Here is a 15594-nt window from a genome sequence, read left to right as displayed (position 1 = left end):
CTCCCTTCCCCAGGTCCAAAAGCCTGGCAGTGCTGGTGCTGGCTGTTTTTGCTGTGAAAAGCTGTCTCTGCAGCGTCTGGGCAGCTGAGATCATGGCAGAGGACCACTTTAGTTGTGCTGTGATCTGACTGTATTAATGAGATGTTCAATACTTGGAGCCTTGGATAGGAATATTTCATTTTAAATCTGAAGAAATAATGCTTTCAGTCCCTGCATCTGCATTTTGATTAATAACCGGGCAACGAAACCCCTTCTGACCACAGCTTTAATCCCATCTGAAACGTTTTTTGATTAATTTTTTCCCCTCAGGGTTTATAGGCAGTGCCTGTTTTCTAAGGAGGAATGCGATGTGTGAAGGAGAAAAGTTGGACTTGCTGCATTAAGAAGGCCCCACTTGTTCATCTTGCATCTTCTAACTAAAAGTCACCACATTTAATCATAGAACCATAGAACCATGATTTGGGTTGGAAAGGATCTTAAGATCATCCAGTTCCAGCCCCCTGCCATGAGCAGGGACACCTCCCACTAGACCAGGTCACTCAAGGCTCCATTTCTGTTTCTTTTCTGGAGGACTACCTAAAGATCTGGGGGCAATTTTCTTTGCCCTCAGTTGAAGGGAACACATGTTCATTTTCTTTTGAGTGAGAGTTTTGTCCCCTGAAAGGGTCACATCCTCTCCTGGCCTACGTCTTTCCGTATTTGGTGAAATAATCAAGTAGGAAATGTGGCCTTTGTTTTTTGTATGTGTCCAGCATGCCCTCAGCAGGCTCAGAGTGCTGGCCAAAGCAGTGTAAATGGTTTTGGTGCCACCAGGTCTCTTGTCACCAGAAGCCGAGAGCTGGGAGGGTGATGACAGTTCATGTATCGCAGAGCCAACGCTGGCAGCCTCTGCTCCCCATCACAGGCTGCTCTCCTCACCGCATTCCCTCCTCCTCCCTGGGCACACCACAGATAGCCCGTGTGTGTGGTGGAGGAATTCTTATTCCAGATTTGTTTCCCCTGCCTGGATCTCTGGGGGGCAGACTGACGTTCGTGCCAGCTCCACTGTGGGGATGGAGAGGAGAGAAACGAGCTGTCGCTTTAGCATCACTGATGTGCAAAGAAAATATTCATAAGAATGAAGCTTGGCACTGTCTGTATGGGTAAAGTGAAGCATGTGGCCAAGTATTTGCAGAATCTAGCTTTTCTTTATACAGTAACAAATAACGTGCAGAGTTCGGGTTTTTTCTATACCAGTCACCTTCCATGAGAGACTCCATCTGCTAAACACCACCTACTGCGGTGTATAGCTCTGCAAAGTAAGTTTGTGCATGGGCTTTGTGAAACAGAATGCCCAGTCAGGGTCGGAGCTGTCAGAAATGGAGCTCACAGCAAATGGACACTAATGTTACCAAAAAAAATGGAAGAAACCAAACCCCACTGCTGAGGAAACTGGATGATGAGTTTCTTAATGGCCTATCAAACACACAGAGCTGCTCAACAGGAAACAAAGAGAGACAATTAAAGCTTTTATGACAATATCTTCCCTTTAATTGTGGCCTGCTTAATTGGGTGATTCAATTAATCAGAAAGTCCTAGGGAACCGACTTAAACCTAATGACACTTAATGACATTGGCGGTCACATAATGAGGATGGTAATTACACAGAAGTTGGCTGCCTGTGGATGCCTTGGTCACACTTGTGTCTTGGTCTTCCAACATCAAGCTGATTCTGCCTGTTTCTCTGACAACTGTTCCACATCCTTCTACATCGCATACTTATTTACACGCAGCCCCCCAACCCCCCCAGTGTACTCTGGACGTGCCACTGACCCTTCCAGGCTTGTGCCTTGCAGCTTCCACTGCAGCAGTTTGGGAGTGTCAGTGGTGCCAGCCCTTCTGCTTAGCTCCCGCGGCTCCTCGGTAAGATGAGCTTGACAGGGCTGTCCCTGACCGGTCCTGCTCAGGAAGGCAGCGGGTCTATCCTGGGGTCAGTACACACCAGTGTAGATGGCAGGCAGGGCCGGGAGGCGGTGCAGCAGGAGCAGGGGGTGCCCTATCGCAGGGACCCCGGCAGCTCCCCAACCCCTGACGCTGCCCACTGCCCGGCGCTCCATTAGCGAGGAGCCCCGCCCCCGGCGGCAAGCCACGCCCCCTCCACCGACCGGAGCCGCCCCCGCCGGCGGCCGGTGCGGCGCGGCTCGGCTCGGCGGGGCTCGGCTGAGCTCGGCTCGGCTCGGCGCCGTGGCCATGGGGGAGCGGGCAGACGAGGCGCCGCTGCTGTTCTGGGCCGAGGGCCCCGCCGTGTCCTCGCCGCCGTCCGCGGCCGAGGCGGGCGGCAGCAGCAGTGCCGGGCGGCGGCTCGGCGGCGGCTGGAGCGCGGCTCCGTGGGGAGGCGAGGGGCCAGAGGAGGCGGTGGGGCCGCCGCGGACGGAGGCGGAGGAGGACCAGATCGTGGCGGTGTTCGTGGTCACCTTCGACCCCCGCACGGGTGAGGGGCGCCGGTGGCGGGGGGGTCCGGGCGTGGGGGGGGCAGGCCGGGGCCTGCTGTGGCTGGGCCTGGGGTTCCCGGTGCCCCTGGTGTAAGATGGATGTGGGCCGGGAACCGGCTGCGGGACTCCCGTGGAGAGCGGCCTGCGGGAGCCGGGCTGTCCCCGGCCCCAACGGGAGAGCGCTGCTTCGCGGCCGGCCTCCCGAGCAGTGCCGAGGGAGCGGAGACGGTGGAGGTTTGCGTTTTGTCTCCATCCCACCGGGAACTTCGGAGGCGAGGAAGGTGCCGCTCCGAGGAGAGCGGTGACCGGCAGGGACGGGGGTAGCTCCGCAGCGGGACACGGGATGGGGATTCTGGGGATGGTGGCGGGGCACCCCCTGCAGCTCGCACAGCCTCCAGCCCTAGGGCCGAGCCTCTGCCCAGCGCTGCCTGGTGGGCACCAACCTGTTAGCAGCATCCCCAGAGCATCCTGCGGTGGCATGGCCTGGCATAGACCTGCCTGCGGCTGTCAGCGATGGATGGCGGCTATGGCAGGCATCAGTCTGGCAGGGGTACAGAGCGTGATCTCCAGCAGCAGCAGCTCGGCGAGATATTTCTTGGTGGCCTGTGTGTTTAGAGGCTGGCCTCTGGTGGGATTTCTGGTACCCTCAGTGCTTTGAAGTGCAATGCTACAGCCCAGGAGGGCAGAGGAATGAGGGAATGTGTTTTCCACCTTTATTCATTTATAAAACCCATCTTTTCATTTCAGAAAACATCTTAACTTGTTTTTCTTAATCTTGCCGCTGTATTGGTATCCAGGAAACAGGGCATTATGACACAGAAGGTTAGCGCCTGCTGCACATCTGTTAACACAGGTACTGTGCTTTAGGGGGCCAATGTCCCAAGACAGATCATTGGGTCTTTCTGTTGTCTGGCACCAACCTGGGGTGCAAAGGCAAGAATGGGGCATAGCTTGGTATGAACAGAAAGTTTAGGAAGTAGCTTGGGAGATGCAGGAGTCCATTTGCATCCCGATGTGGGAGTGAGCTCCTCTTTCCTCTGTAGGCCAACACTTTATTGGCAAATCTATCGCAGAAGTGCTAGAGACAGGAAAGGGCTCTGTGAAGCATGGCAGGGTTTGTCATGGAGGGGGCAGGTGACTGGCATTACACTCACAAGAGGGTCTTGATAGTGAAGACTGAATCCTGGTCTTGAACTGAAAATCCCAAGGAAGCAGTGAAGAGGGCAGAGCCCAAGTGTGACATGCTGTCAGAAATGCATGCTGTGAAACAGCATGGCTACTGTGTCCTGAAACACCAAAGGGCTTTCAAGAAGTTACCCCTTTCATACTGCACCGGAAAGAAGTATCTGCAGTTTGGAGGTCAGAGGCTCTTGACTCATCAAAATCCAAAATGAGACTGGATGCCATCTTTCCAGCAGGAGATGGGAAGGGGAGGTGTTTCTCCTAAGTATCCAAAACACGGAAGCATTGGGGTGACTACAGCAGCAACAGGTTGTCTTTCGATCTGAGAGCATATGCCTTCTACGAAACGGTGAGATTTTCTAGTTGGCAGAAAGCTGAGCTTTCTCAGGAGCTTGTCTGAACCAGCTGTTGCTTTGAATGGAGTCCAGGGAAAGTTGGAAAACAGCTCTTCTCACATCTGATGTGCAGTTAATGCTGGGTGTCATCACCCTTGGAGCACTCTGTCAGGTCCAGTGAGATTCAGCTTCCTGCTGATACTCAACATGGATACTGAATGTACGGAGGCATGATAGGACTGTGAGGAGCACATGACACCATCACAGGTGGAGTGCAAAGCACCTCATGGAGGATGAGGACTTGGAGAAAAGATCTTGAAGCTGCAGTAGTGCGAACTCGTTAGGGTCACAAAAAGGATATGGGAATGCTGGGTCAAATACGTCAGATGGCATGAAGAGCTTTCTTGTCCGTATGTGTGACCTGAAGATCATCCAGTCAGTGTCTGAGCTGGGAACCAGCTTGCTCCTGTCCAGGAAAAACACAGCAAATCTCCTTTTTCTAGTTTGTTCAAGAATGTGAAAGGCCGAATTTCTGGCGGTGGCTGAGGGGTAGTTGTGCAAGGTAGTGTCTGTGCAGATACAGGCAAGCAACTGATGTTTTACCGTAGAAGGATGAAGTGTTAACTATGCTAATAAAGAACCTAACAGCTTTCCTCCGAAATTTAGAAGGGCTTGAGGCAGACAGACTCATGTATCTAGCAGTTGCATGTGAGTTAGTGAAGGTAAGTAATGGGGTTGCCAGGCCACTGTTACAATTTCAGTGCCCAGGGACTCTTACTGATGCTTGTGTGCGTGGCTGAACATAAGAGCCAGAGGCAGCTTCTAAATCAGCAGTACTGTCCTTACCTCCAGCAAGGCGAACCTTGTGACACTTGAGAAGCAGCTCTTTTCTCTGTTATTACAAAGACAGCTCTTGCACTGACGCAGCAAGTGAACTGTACATTAAGTTCAGAATGGTGGCAGCCAGGAGCCAACTGTGCCATCTTCTCATTGCTCCCTGCCCTTTGGCAGCCCCCTCCGTTGGGGAGTGAGGAGTTGGGAATGCTCTGACACTTCAAAAAGTGTGAGCACCAGGTCTGCACAAACACTGCCCCTTAAAGAGCATGGTCACAAGGGGCTTTAATGAGGCTGCGGGATTTCCTTGTGTGGGTGATCCCTTGTGCAGGTAGTAACAGAAGACCCAATACTATCTTGGGCAGCAATGGGGATACATCTGGTAGGCGTTATGTATTTGGCATTAGGTTCAAGTATGTGTGCTTTACAAAACTTATCTTGGGTAAAGCAAGTGAAGAAAACAGTAGAACAGTAATTTTTTCTCTGAAAGGGAGATTAAAGAAGATGAAGTCCAAGGCCACTTCAACTCTGTCAGATTAGGATAGCTGAAAAGAGGCTGAACCTTCTTAGCCTTTTTCTGTGATGAAGATGATGAAAGTCAACCTTGTGGAGGTCCCACACTGTCTCTTGGCTTAGAAGGTGGTGGGAGTAATGGAGAGAGACGTGGAGGGAAGAGAGGGAAGTAGTGTGTATTGCACCAGTGAACAAGCAAATATTGTGGTTTTCTGTCCCGCATTTCTTCCATGCAGGAAACAGAGCCAGAGTGACAGATAAGTCACACTTTGTGCCTCCTGCATCCTGGCACAACATGGTAGTATAGCACAGCTGGGGACCTGAAAGATCTAATGGTGAGGAGAGCCAGGTGATGGCTACCAAATGCTAGTGCTGCCATCATTTCTGTAAGGATGTGAGAATCCAGAGGAGAGAAAATACAAGAGAAAGAGGAAGAACATCCTTAACTTTGCACACCAGAAACACAGAGTGCTGATTCTGACTTGGCCTGGAGCTGGGAGATAGCTCCCACGAGATTTCCAAATTTTGACTCTCGGCAAAACCACTCACCCGCTCCCTAACGCTGGGTGACTTTCACTGGGAAGGTTTCCCATGCGCACAAGACCTGTTTATGCTCAGTGAAGGGCAGTGCTTCCTGTTTTTCCACAATTGCTCCCTCCTCCTGTTTCTCGGGCAGGCTGGGAGCTGCTGCAGTGTCTGGGTGAAGTTTCTCTTTTGTTTGCTCTGCTGTTTCACCAGACTGACTTTCTTAGTTCCCTTTTTTATCCCCGTGTTTGTTCTTTGAGTGCCACGTCACCCATACGTCCATGGGGCAAGGTAGCATGAGGAGTGCCGGGAGTGCAGGTGTGGGCTGCTTGTCACAGATCCCAGGGAAAAAAAAAGGCTGGATGATGTGTGAGTTGGTTTTGTGGTTACACGGAGGGCAAGGAGCTGTTTCAAGGCGTCTTTTCCTTACACACTGCTACAGAACAGGCAGTGTTTGAGCCATGTCCACTTCAACACCTCACTGGTGGGTATTAAACCTGGCAGTAGGTAGTGTTTGTGACTAAGCTAAACAAAGTCGGTTTCCTGTGCTTGTTGGTGCTCTTGCGTATCGATCTATTAATCTGTAGGTAATAACCAGTAAGTGCTTCTCTGCGATGCGAGATTTAAAAGCGGATCTAGCCTTAACCACAACTTTGTGGTTAAGCAGCAGCTAGGAGTTGCCTTCTTCACCCTTTCAAGGAAGGGTCTTGTGCCTTTAAAAAGAAAACCAAACACAAACACACACACGAAACCTCAAACAACAAAGGCCACCATCTATATATAATATGCAAACCCTACAGGGGACCGCGCAGGCTGACATGATGTCACTGGCTTTCTCTGCCAGCCTTTCACACGCCTCAGAGGCGAAGCCGCTTCACAGCAGAGCTCTGTGGTTTCACATGGGATTGCACAGAGGGGTCACGAGGCTGCCACCACTCCCCAGCCAGACCAGCTCCGCGGGAGAGATCTGCTTGTGCACTGGAAGTGGTTACTTGGATGCAAAACTTCTCATGTTGCCATGCTTAATGCTGTTGTTTGGGGATTTGTTTTGAAGTCCTTGCCAGGCAGGGTTGGGGGAAGTCTGCTGAACACAGTATCTATGGGAGAAGAAAAATAGCCCATTTAAATGTCAGTAGCTAAGCCCGATTCCTGTGTGAGAGTGCATGCATATACTTGTGAAGTATGAGTAATGACACACAAGACAGGCTTCAGAGATGAAGCCTCATATTTAAATATCTTTAAAAGTCTCAGCTGGGTGTAAGGCTCTTCCAAATGTCCAGTCCATGGGATGCTTATCCCAAAGGGCAGGGGAAGGACAGTACCTGTAGGAAGCATCTTCATGCTGCATCTGCTATTTCATTATACTGAAGAATGCTTGTTTGCTTTGTTTTTAAAACTAAGCCACATTACTTCAAATGCTGTTGCTATGGGCGGGCTGGCAGAGGACAGAAACTCAGTGTGTAAACCTGGAGCACACCTCCATGCAGTGGGAGTGTCCAGAGGAGCAGGTTAGGCTCCAAAGTGCTGGCATGGGAAATTGTGAGAAGTCCCCCTTTTTTGTCCATGGTAAACTTGGCAGTGGCAGAACAGGACTTTAGGGACCCCTTGTGACTTCTCTGATATCATCTGTTCCAGGATCAGGCTCCTTGAGTGGCTTTTCCCCTGAACAACAGCATGATTTCTGGCCGTGTTGGCAGGTGACAGATGTTTCCCAATCTTGATCTAGCCTGTAATTTATGTGGTTTTTGTTTGGTCATTCTAGCGTGCACAGACGTGTTGCAGTACTCTGATCACCTCAGCCTCCATATAAAGTTCAGCTGACTCCTCCTATCCTTAATAAAATGTGAGAGGTTCCAGGGGAGTAGTGGTGTTTGGGATGCTAGTTTAGGGGTTCTTATTTGACCAGCCCTGCCAAGCACAGCCAAAGGACAATACTGATGGTGGTATGAGCTATCACACAAACTCATCCTGAGAAAGAGCAGCAGCCTATGCTCCAGATGCTTTCTATAACAGATACTCATGCAGACAGCCTGCATGGAACAGCACTAACACCTCATCCACTGTCAGGTAAAATTGTAGCTGCTCTGTGATTAAGCTTATAAAGCATAAACCCACAAAATAGCACTAGCTTCAAAAATGGCTCTAAAAGTCCTGCAATATCTGGGTGTTCTGCTGCAATAAGTAACATTTGCAAGATCTGTGTGGAGTATAGTATGTTAGCTACTGCCTGTGACAATTTGGGAGTTTAGGAGTTGTGTTAGTGCACTGTTAATGGTGATGTAAAAGCAGCGACTTGCTGGTGTTTGCCCTTTTGGAAATGAGTTAAAGTTTACCTAAATAAATGTGCTTCACTGCAGGCAACATGGTGGAGTGGTGTTTACCCCAAGATATTGATTTGGAAGGCGTGGAATTCAAATCCATGGCAAGCGGGTCCCACAAAATCCAGTCGGATTTCATGTGAGTATGTCTGATCTAAATTACTTCTTTCTCTTACCTCTGTATCTACACCACCATACCTTAATTCAGAACATGCAAGAAAATTACCACCAATAAAGTCCTGCATAAATGTGCTGCTAAACCATACCTAGCTGAGCTGAAGATACTCTTCAGATACTGTCAACATCATATGAAGTACCAGCAAGCTGTGGGGATCTGCTGTATGACAGCTTTGGCTCTGGAGGCCAGCTAGTCAGTGGGCCAGGGCAGCTTCGCAGCGGTGTGCAAAGTTTAATGCATATCAGGCAGATCATACTGCACTGCCACTGTTGGGACTGTCAGCAGGGGCCTAGGGAGAAGGGAAAAGAATTGTAGAACTGAAATGGGAAGGTTTTTACAGGAACGGGACTTAGACAAAGATTCTTAATTCTCCAGTGCTTTGGGTCCTTTAAATGTTGTGCTATGTCCTTGCTCACTTTCTTCTTTGATAGCTCCCTCCTTCAATGGAAAGAGATAAGCTTGGAATTTTCTTCATTCCCATCCTTTTACTGACCCAGTGTTGCAATGCAGCAATGTTTTGCAATGAATTGCAGTGTCACAGTTCCTTTTGGTCAGGAATAACAGTTACTTTCTCAAAGGCATGTGAACTGAACATTTGCACTCAGATAGAGCATGCTTCGATGTGCTGGCACCCAAATTATGACTAGGTAGCTAGACTACACTCCAGACTTGATGCACTGCAGGCTTTTCTTCCTTGAAAGACGGGAACTGCGTTGAATGTCCTGTCTTGTTCTTGAGAAGACTAGGACACCCAGGGTCTGTCCTCAGCCCTTCAGATAGCACGGTGGGATTTAAGGGGGTTCCTTAGGAAGGAACTTTGTTCTCAAATCAATATTTTAGGGTCAGTTACCTTGCTTTCTTCCTTTTTCCTCTTTTTTAACATCAATCCTTTTGTCAAACATTTTTTTCCAGTTATTTCCGGAAAGGCCTCTGTTTTGGCCTGGCCTGCTTTGCCAACATGCCTGTGGAGAGTGAGTTAGAGCGTGGTGCCCGCATGAAGTCCGTGGGGATTCTGTCCCCTTCCTACACCCTGCTGTATAGGTACATGCACTTCCTGGAGAACCAGGTGAGGTAAGTTCTCTTGGGAATGGGACTGGCCACTCCCTGCCAAGGAGAGGTAATGTTGCCTCGATAGAGAGAAGTTTTAGGCATGAGAGAGAATTTGACTACAATGCTGAGCCATGATTTCCTTGAATGACTACTTCTCTAGAAAGTTACACATTCGCAATGGGAAGGAGACAAGGAACTGGTTAGCAGCAGCCTGTTCATTGCTAACAGGCTATTCAGATGCGTTCTAAACCCTACTTGCTTTGTGTGGATATAAGTGTCAGGGGGAGAGTTGAGAGGACAAGAAGTTTCACTGTTCTTCTGAAAACTATCTTACTAAGGGCTCACAAAAGGCTTCTAAATCTGCAGTGGTGATCATGGCTAGCTGTGTGTTTCAGCTGTGTTGAGTGGACCTGCTTCTACCTAAGCATATTTAAAACAGGACCAGTATGCATACATCATACATCAGCTCGCTGTCTGCCTCCATCTGGGTGCACTAAAAGCTGGTGTTACTCCTGACTCTTCAGCTGCCCTCCTGGATAAGTCTGTGCAGCTGAGACACCCAGGGTTCCTTTGCTAGCGGGGTGGCAAGACACTGAATAAGTAGAGACTGGAGACACTACAGACCTCCCCTTTTTTACTTTCTTTTCCAGACACCAGTTGGAGATGCCAGGGCACTACTCCCATCTAGAGGCATTCTATGATGACAAGAAAGGAGTTCTCCCTGGTAGCAAGGGCACCTCCAACTCTCAGCAACCTGTCCACTGGCTGCCATCCATCCACAGATACATGTACCCAGAGATGAAGGTGAGGCAGGTGCTCTGAGGCTTGCAGGAATGGTCAATGTGCTCCTGCTTCTTGCTGGTGTCTCATACTTCTTTATGTAAGCAGTGACTCCAGCACTTCGTGGGCTGCTTTAAGTAAGATTTTGTTACTTGGACTGTTAAAAGCTGCAGTTCTCTGTCATTGCTGTCTTCTGGTCTTGCTCCCACATTTAGACTTAGCATCTGTGCATGTGTCCCTGATTCACCTCTGAGCTGTTTTCTTTCCTTTCCCTCCACCTGCAGATCACACACCCTGCTGGCTGTATGTCTCAGTTCATCAAATTCTTCGGTGAGCAGATCCTTGTCCTCTGGAAGTTTGCCCTGCTGCGCAAGCGCATATTGATATTTTCACCACCCCCAGTTGGAGTTGTCTGCTATAGAGGTATGTTTTCAGGGACACTGCAGAGCTCTGATCTAGTAGGCTGAAGCACTGCAGAAATGCCTGTGGGTACTGAGGGGACAGACTTCCTGCAGGTATCCATTGCAACCATTCCCTGTGAAGGTACCATTCAGCCTGCATTTGCCCATTTCCTGCAAAATGATTTTCTTCAGATCTTTTGGGTAAGGACATACCTGGCACTGTTGAACACAGTTCCTGTCAGCACAAGACAATATTGTGCTGAATGAATTTGTGGAATCTAGAACATGGGATTAAGTATTCAAGGCCAGGTTGGATGGGGCATTGAGCAACCTGGTCTAGTGGAAAGTGTCCCTGCCCATGGCAGGGGGTTGGAACTGGATGAGCTTTAAGGTCCCTTTCAACTCAAACTATTCTATGATTCCTATGGGAGAACTGATTATTTCTTATCCAAAACAGGATGTCTCCACTTGAGAAGTTCTGGTGTTCAGAGGCATTAAGTTCTAAACATTGTTTTCAAAAAAGTGTGGGGGAAAACTGCGTAACCGGGCTTCAGAATGCCCTTGAGGGAATACTGAAAGCATCTCAGGATGTACTTCTCTTGTCTGCAGTCTACTGCTGCTGTTGCCTTGCCAATGTTTCTCTGCCTGGTCTTGGAGGATCTATCCCAGAGTCCAAACCATTCTTCTATGTGAATGTGGCAGACATAGAAATGCTGGAGACAGAAGTATCCTATGTGGCCTGTAAGTATGATGGATTAGGTGTGAAGTTAACTTCAGGCTGTAAAGTGTCTTGAGACACCAGACTGTGGAATAAAACTGATGAGAAATTGGATGTGTGTGGAATGACTAACTATGAAAGCAGGAGAGAACAGTTGGTCTGCTGGGAAAGCAACAATCTGCTCTGAAAATCTTCTCTGATTTTGTCAGGCACAACAGAAAAGATCTTTGAGGAGAAACGGGATCTCTATGATGTCTATGTGGACAACCAGAATGTGAAGACGCATCACGAGCATCTGCAACCACTCCTGAAAATTAATAATGCTGACAAGGAGAAGTACCGGCGGCTCAATGACCAGAGGTAACAATGGACATCTGGGTGGTCCTGATAGGACAGCAGTGTGATGTGGGATAAAGAGGACACTGCTCCTTTGTATTTTCAGAGTTGCGCACTGCTTCAGCCCATCTCTTTGAGATTCTGGTTCCACTGAAGCTGACTGGTATGAGAGCCCCTGGGCACTCTGCACACATACAGTCGCTGCACCAGTGAGCTGATGGAGCAGGCAGAGGGCAGGAATTGAAGTAGAGGTTGTGACTCACCATTTGTTCACCACTGATCAGTAGCACAACTGAAAACAGCCTGCTTTTGAGTCCAGTGCCTTAAAAGACTACCCTGTTGCCTCACGTACTGGGGCAAGAGTGTCAGTCTGATTGGTCTCCAAGAAATGGACGTGGTGTTTTTAGTTGTACTTGTCTTCTCATAATGCTTCAAGGTTCACTGTAGGTATGTGTAATTAATCTGTCTCCCTTCTTTCAGGCAGATGTTAATGTATTCTCAGGAAGTGGGTGATGATTGTAACTCCTGTGAAGAGGACCTTTTCATCTTGTGAGTAGCTACCTCTAATACTTAGTTGGTCTCTGTTACGTTCAGGGAGCTGAGCCTCTTTCACTGATTTCATGTTGTGCTGGTTTGGTATATTATGAAACATCATGGTAACATAATTCCATAGTCAGCTGTCTTCCTCAAGGGATCCAAGAACCAAACTGACCCTTCCTATTCAGATGGTGTTCCTTTCAACTTGACAAGCCAGGTGTCTCCACTGGAGTCTCTTAGGTGCTGGGAGGGAGAAGGGAATTGTAAAACCACAATTAGAAATGCAGGAATCCCCTCCCATTTTTTTAAAACCTAAGCACTATACGACCTTTCATGCCAGAACATTTGGTTCAGTAAAGGAGAGTGTGGGAAGCAGGCACTGTACTGTGCTGGGGGAGGTACATTGTGGAGATAAGAATGCATGTGAAGGATTGGCCCATTGATGTGGCTGGCTTTGTACTTGGCAAACAGAGGAACCAGAACTGGCTATAGAGTTAGAGGTATGGAATTAGATGAAAACCACAACTCTACCACTTCTGAAGATCTTCACTGCCTGTTGCTATTGTTCACAGTCTGCAGCAGGAGGCAAGTAATGGGATGAAACTGTGTGAAGGGCTGTCAGGACAGAGCTCTGATGGTTGAACTGCGGAGATGTAGTCAGAGCTCTTTCTGAACAGCCTTGCACATTCCTAGGAAAGCACTAGGTCAGAAGTAGCTCTCACTGCTGCGTTCTGCACCAGTAATGGAGAATTTATTTACCCAGTGGCTTACTAATGGATGACAATACCGCTTCCTCCTTTGCATTATGGGAGCTATAGGTCTGGTGTACCCACTTGGCTACCACAAAGTATACATTAGCTGATAACGTGGCTTGCTTCTCAAGAGTCAAATGCCTACCATAAATCATCAGTCTGACAGAAGCACTGCTGTAAATTAAAAGTTACTGCTTTATCTTTGTTTATTCTAGGTCACCCATAGGGTGAGTGAACAAATACTAGAGCGTCACCTAAGAAGGTGGGATCTATGATTAAAGGGGGTTAAACGCAGTTCTGGGGCTCTGCTGCCTGTTTGGTAAATATGCAGTCTTTTTCGGGGTCCAATGCCGTCATCTTAGCTGACTTTATCCTGTAGGTTTTTCATGGAGCAGAACAACCGCATATTTCAGACGCTGATGGAGGTGTCGGCCAGCCAGGACAAGACACTGACAGCTGACCACGCACGAGGCATGGGCCTGGATCCCCAAGGGGATCGAAGTTTCCTTTTGGACCTGCTGGAAGTATATGGCATCGATGTTATGCTAGTCATTGACAACCCCTGCTGCACTTAAACCGTGGGCAAGAGATGGGGAGCAAAGATCACTTTTTAAAGACTACCAGACATTGCTTAGGAGGATCACTGGAACTCACCGCAGCAACAGTCACTGATTAATGTTAAAGGGAGAGTATTTATAATTTTAAAACAAAATGTGATTTTATTTTCTCTCCCTCAACCTCCCAATGAGTACCTGCTCCAGGTTTGGTTTTGTTTAGTACTTGGTTTTGTCTTCCTTTCTCTTTCATCTGTGGTTTTTTTTTGCTTAGATAGGACCAGGGGCATGTTTGCAGCAATCTTTGCTGTTGCCAGTGATAGCTAGGTTTTGGCCTAGCCTGGATACCTGAGAGCTTAAGGCTTCAGGAAAGCACTTTGTCTGATAAGGACCAATGTGAACTGCTGTAACTGAGCTCTCAAGCCTTGACTGGAAAACCCTCCTATCATCCCCTCTTCCACCTGGGGACTAAAGAGAGCTTCAGCACAACTCAGTCTCATAAAACATCTGTCCTACCATGTTTATTGGTGGGGACAGGTAAGCCAATGATAAAAACTATGACTCCTTTAAGCATTCCTTACCAACTTCTAGCAGTTGAGTTGGAATAAAGCTACCCATCCTCATCAGTGGCAGAAGCAAGTTTGGAATAAGGGGGTGCTACAGGACCTTATGACTTTGCTTGCCAGAGTGGCACAGTTTCACTTCCAGCATTTGAAGTGGTATAAACTGGCAAAGACTACACCTACCCTATCTCATAGCTGGAGAAGAGCACCATCTCTACATGATCCCTCCTACCACTTCTTCTGGTCTTCAGTTGCATCACACCTGCTGCTTTGGTTTAAAATCTTCAAACCAGCAAGATGGTCTCCCATTTAACAGGGACCAATATCACTGAGCCACCTTGCAGTCAGTATGTTCTCCAGCCTCAGTTTGGATGGTGCTGGGCCGGATTGGGTTGAATAAGTATGCTTTAACTAATGTCACTAGCCCTTCCTTTGCAGCACATGGTACTTGTCACTCCTTTGCTTTAAAACTGTCTGCTGATCCACTTTTTGCCAAGCAGCCTTCAGCACTGCCTGCAGCTGTCCTTGGCTTTCAGTGTGAGGCAGAGTGCCTTCACAGTTTGCAGGAAGTTCCCTTTGAGTTTGCTGTTTTTAACTGGTACAGCTGCAGTGTCTAACAGCAAACCTTTTTTTTTTCCTGGATAGAGAAGCAGTAGAACCAGATGGACAGTGTTTTCTTCTTGTGCTGTGGAAAGAGTAGGATTCAGTTCATGCAGGACCAGTGGTTACCTCCATGAAAGCTATCCCAGTAAAGAGTAATCCCTTTGCCATGTGAAATCCAAGAATGGTACTGTGGGGTTTAGGTGTGACATCCTGCTTTGCCCCAAATCCTTTAGGCAGTAGAAGCATCAGCTTTAAGCTAACTGTTCTTCCTGAACTGTGGCTATAGTTAATTAGCTGCTGCTTCTACCATAATAGACTTCAGCACTCTTGGAGGCTTTCAGGGGTTTGTAGGAATGCAAACTGTAGCTGATGTATCCATTTTTCCTACCATTTTGTAGACTCTCTGTGGCTTGTCTCCCTCTGGAAGGAAGGAGGCTGGCATGGCCTGTTTTTTCTTTAAGGCTATCAGCAGCAAAGGGATAGTTTTGCTTGCTGTGGATTCAGAGGTTTTAGTGCCGTGTGGAATTGAGGGCCTCACAAGGCTTTTTGCACAGTTCCTTGGTATGAGCTTCAGCATATTCTGTTCCTGTGATCTGCCTGTCTCTGAGCACTCACTCCCTTGCCAGCTTTCTCAGGGCTTTGGATGTTTTTGGGTGCTACAGGAGAAAACATGCTACAGCTTGTATTGCCAGTTGCTCACAACTGTAATGTTATCATCCTTAGAAGGTTGGGGGGAAAAGGGAGAAAGAGGAAAAAGGAGAAGAAATGGAGAAAGAGGTAAAAACAGAGCTGAGTATCATTTAATGCAAAGACCAGTCTCTCTTCCTTAAGAAAAGGCTTTGGTTTTAAATTGGCACCTCTAGTATAAAAGTGAGCCACAGTCTCCATGGTTTTTTTCTAACCTCCACTTCAGTTGTAACATGCTGTCTGCAGTGAAGATCCCT

The 15594-nt window shown here is 48.2% G+C and overlaps 1 protein-coding gene across 1 annotated transcript; it reads left to right on the top strand.

Moving 5' to 3' along the window:
• Nucleotides 1-2229: 2229 nt before the first annotated feature.
• Nucleotides 2230-14470, top strand: DENND11 (DENN domain containing 11; the record flags this gene model as incomplete). Its single annotated transcript, XM_080632475.1, has 9 exons — nt 2230-2470; nt 8218-8317; nt 9269-9427; nt 10057-10210; nt 10471-10609; nt 11197-11328; nt 11515-11665; nt 12122-12190; nt 13310-14470. 9 exons carry the CDS (start codon nt 2230-2232, stop codon nt 13503-13505), a joined length of 1341 nt encoding a protein of 446 aa, XP_080488601.1. The 3' UTR covers nt 13506-14470.
• Between the last annotated feature and the right edge of the window lie 1124 nt (nt 14471-15594).

Source organism: Psittacula echo (assembly GCF_963264785.1).
Source record: "Psittacula echo genome assembly, chromosome: 1".
In the NCBI taxonomy this organism is placed as follows: Eukaryota; Metazoa; Chordata; class Aves; order Psittaciformes; family Psittacidae; genus Psittacula; species Psittacula echo.
Note: the sequence above shows the minus strand (reverse complement) of the source record. Positions and strands in the feature narration are given on the sequence as shown.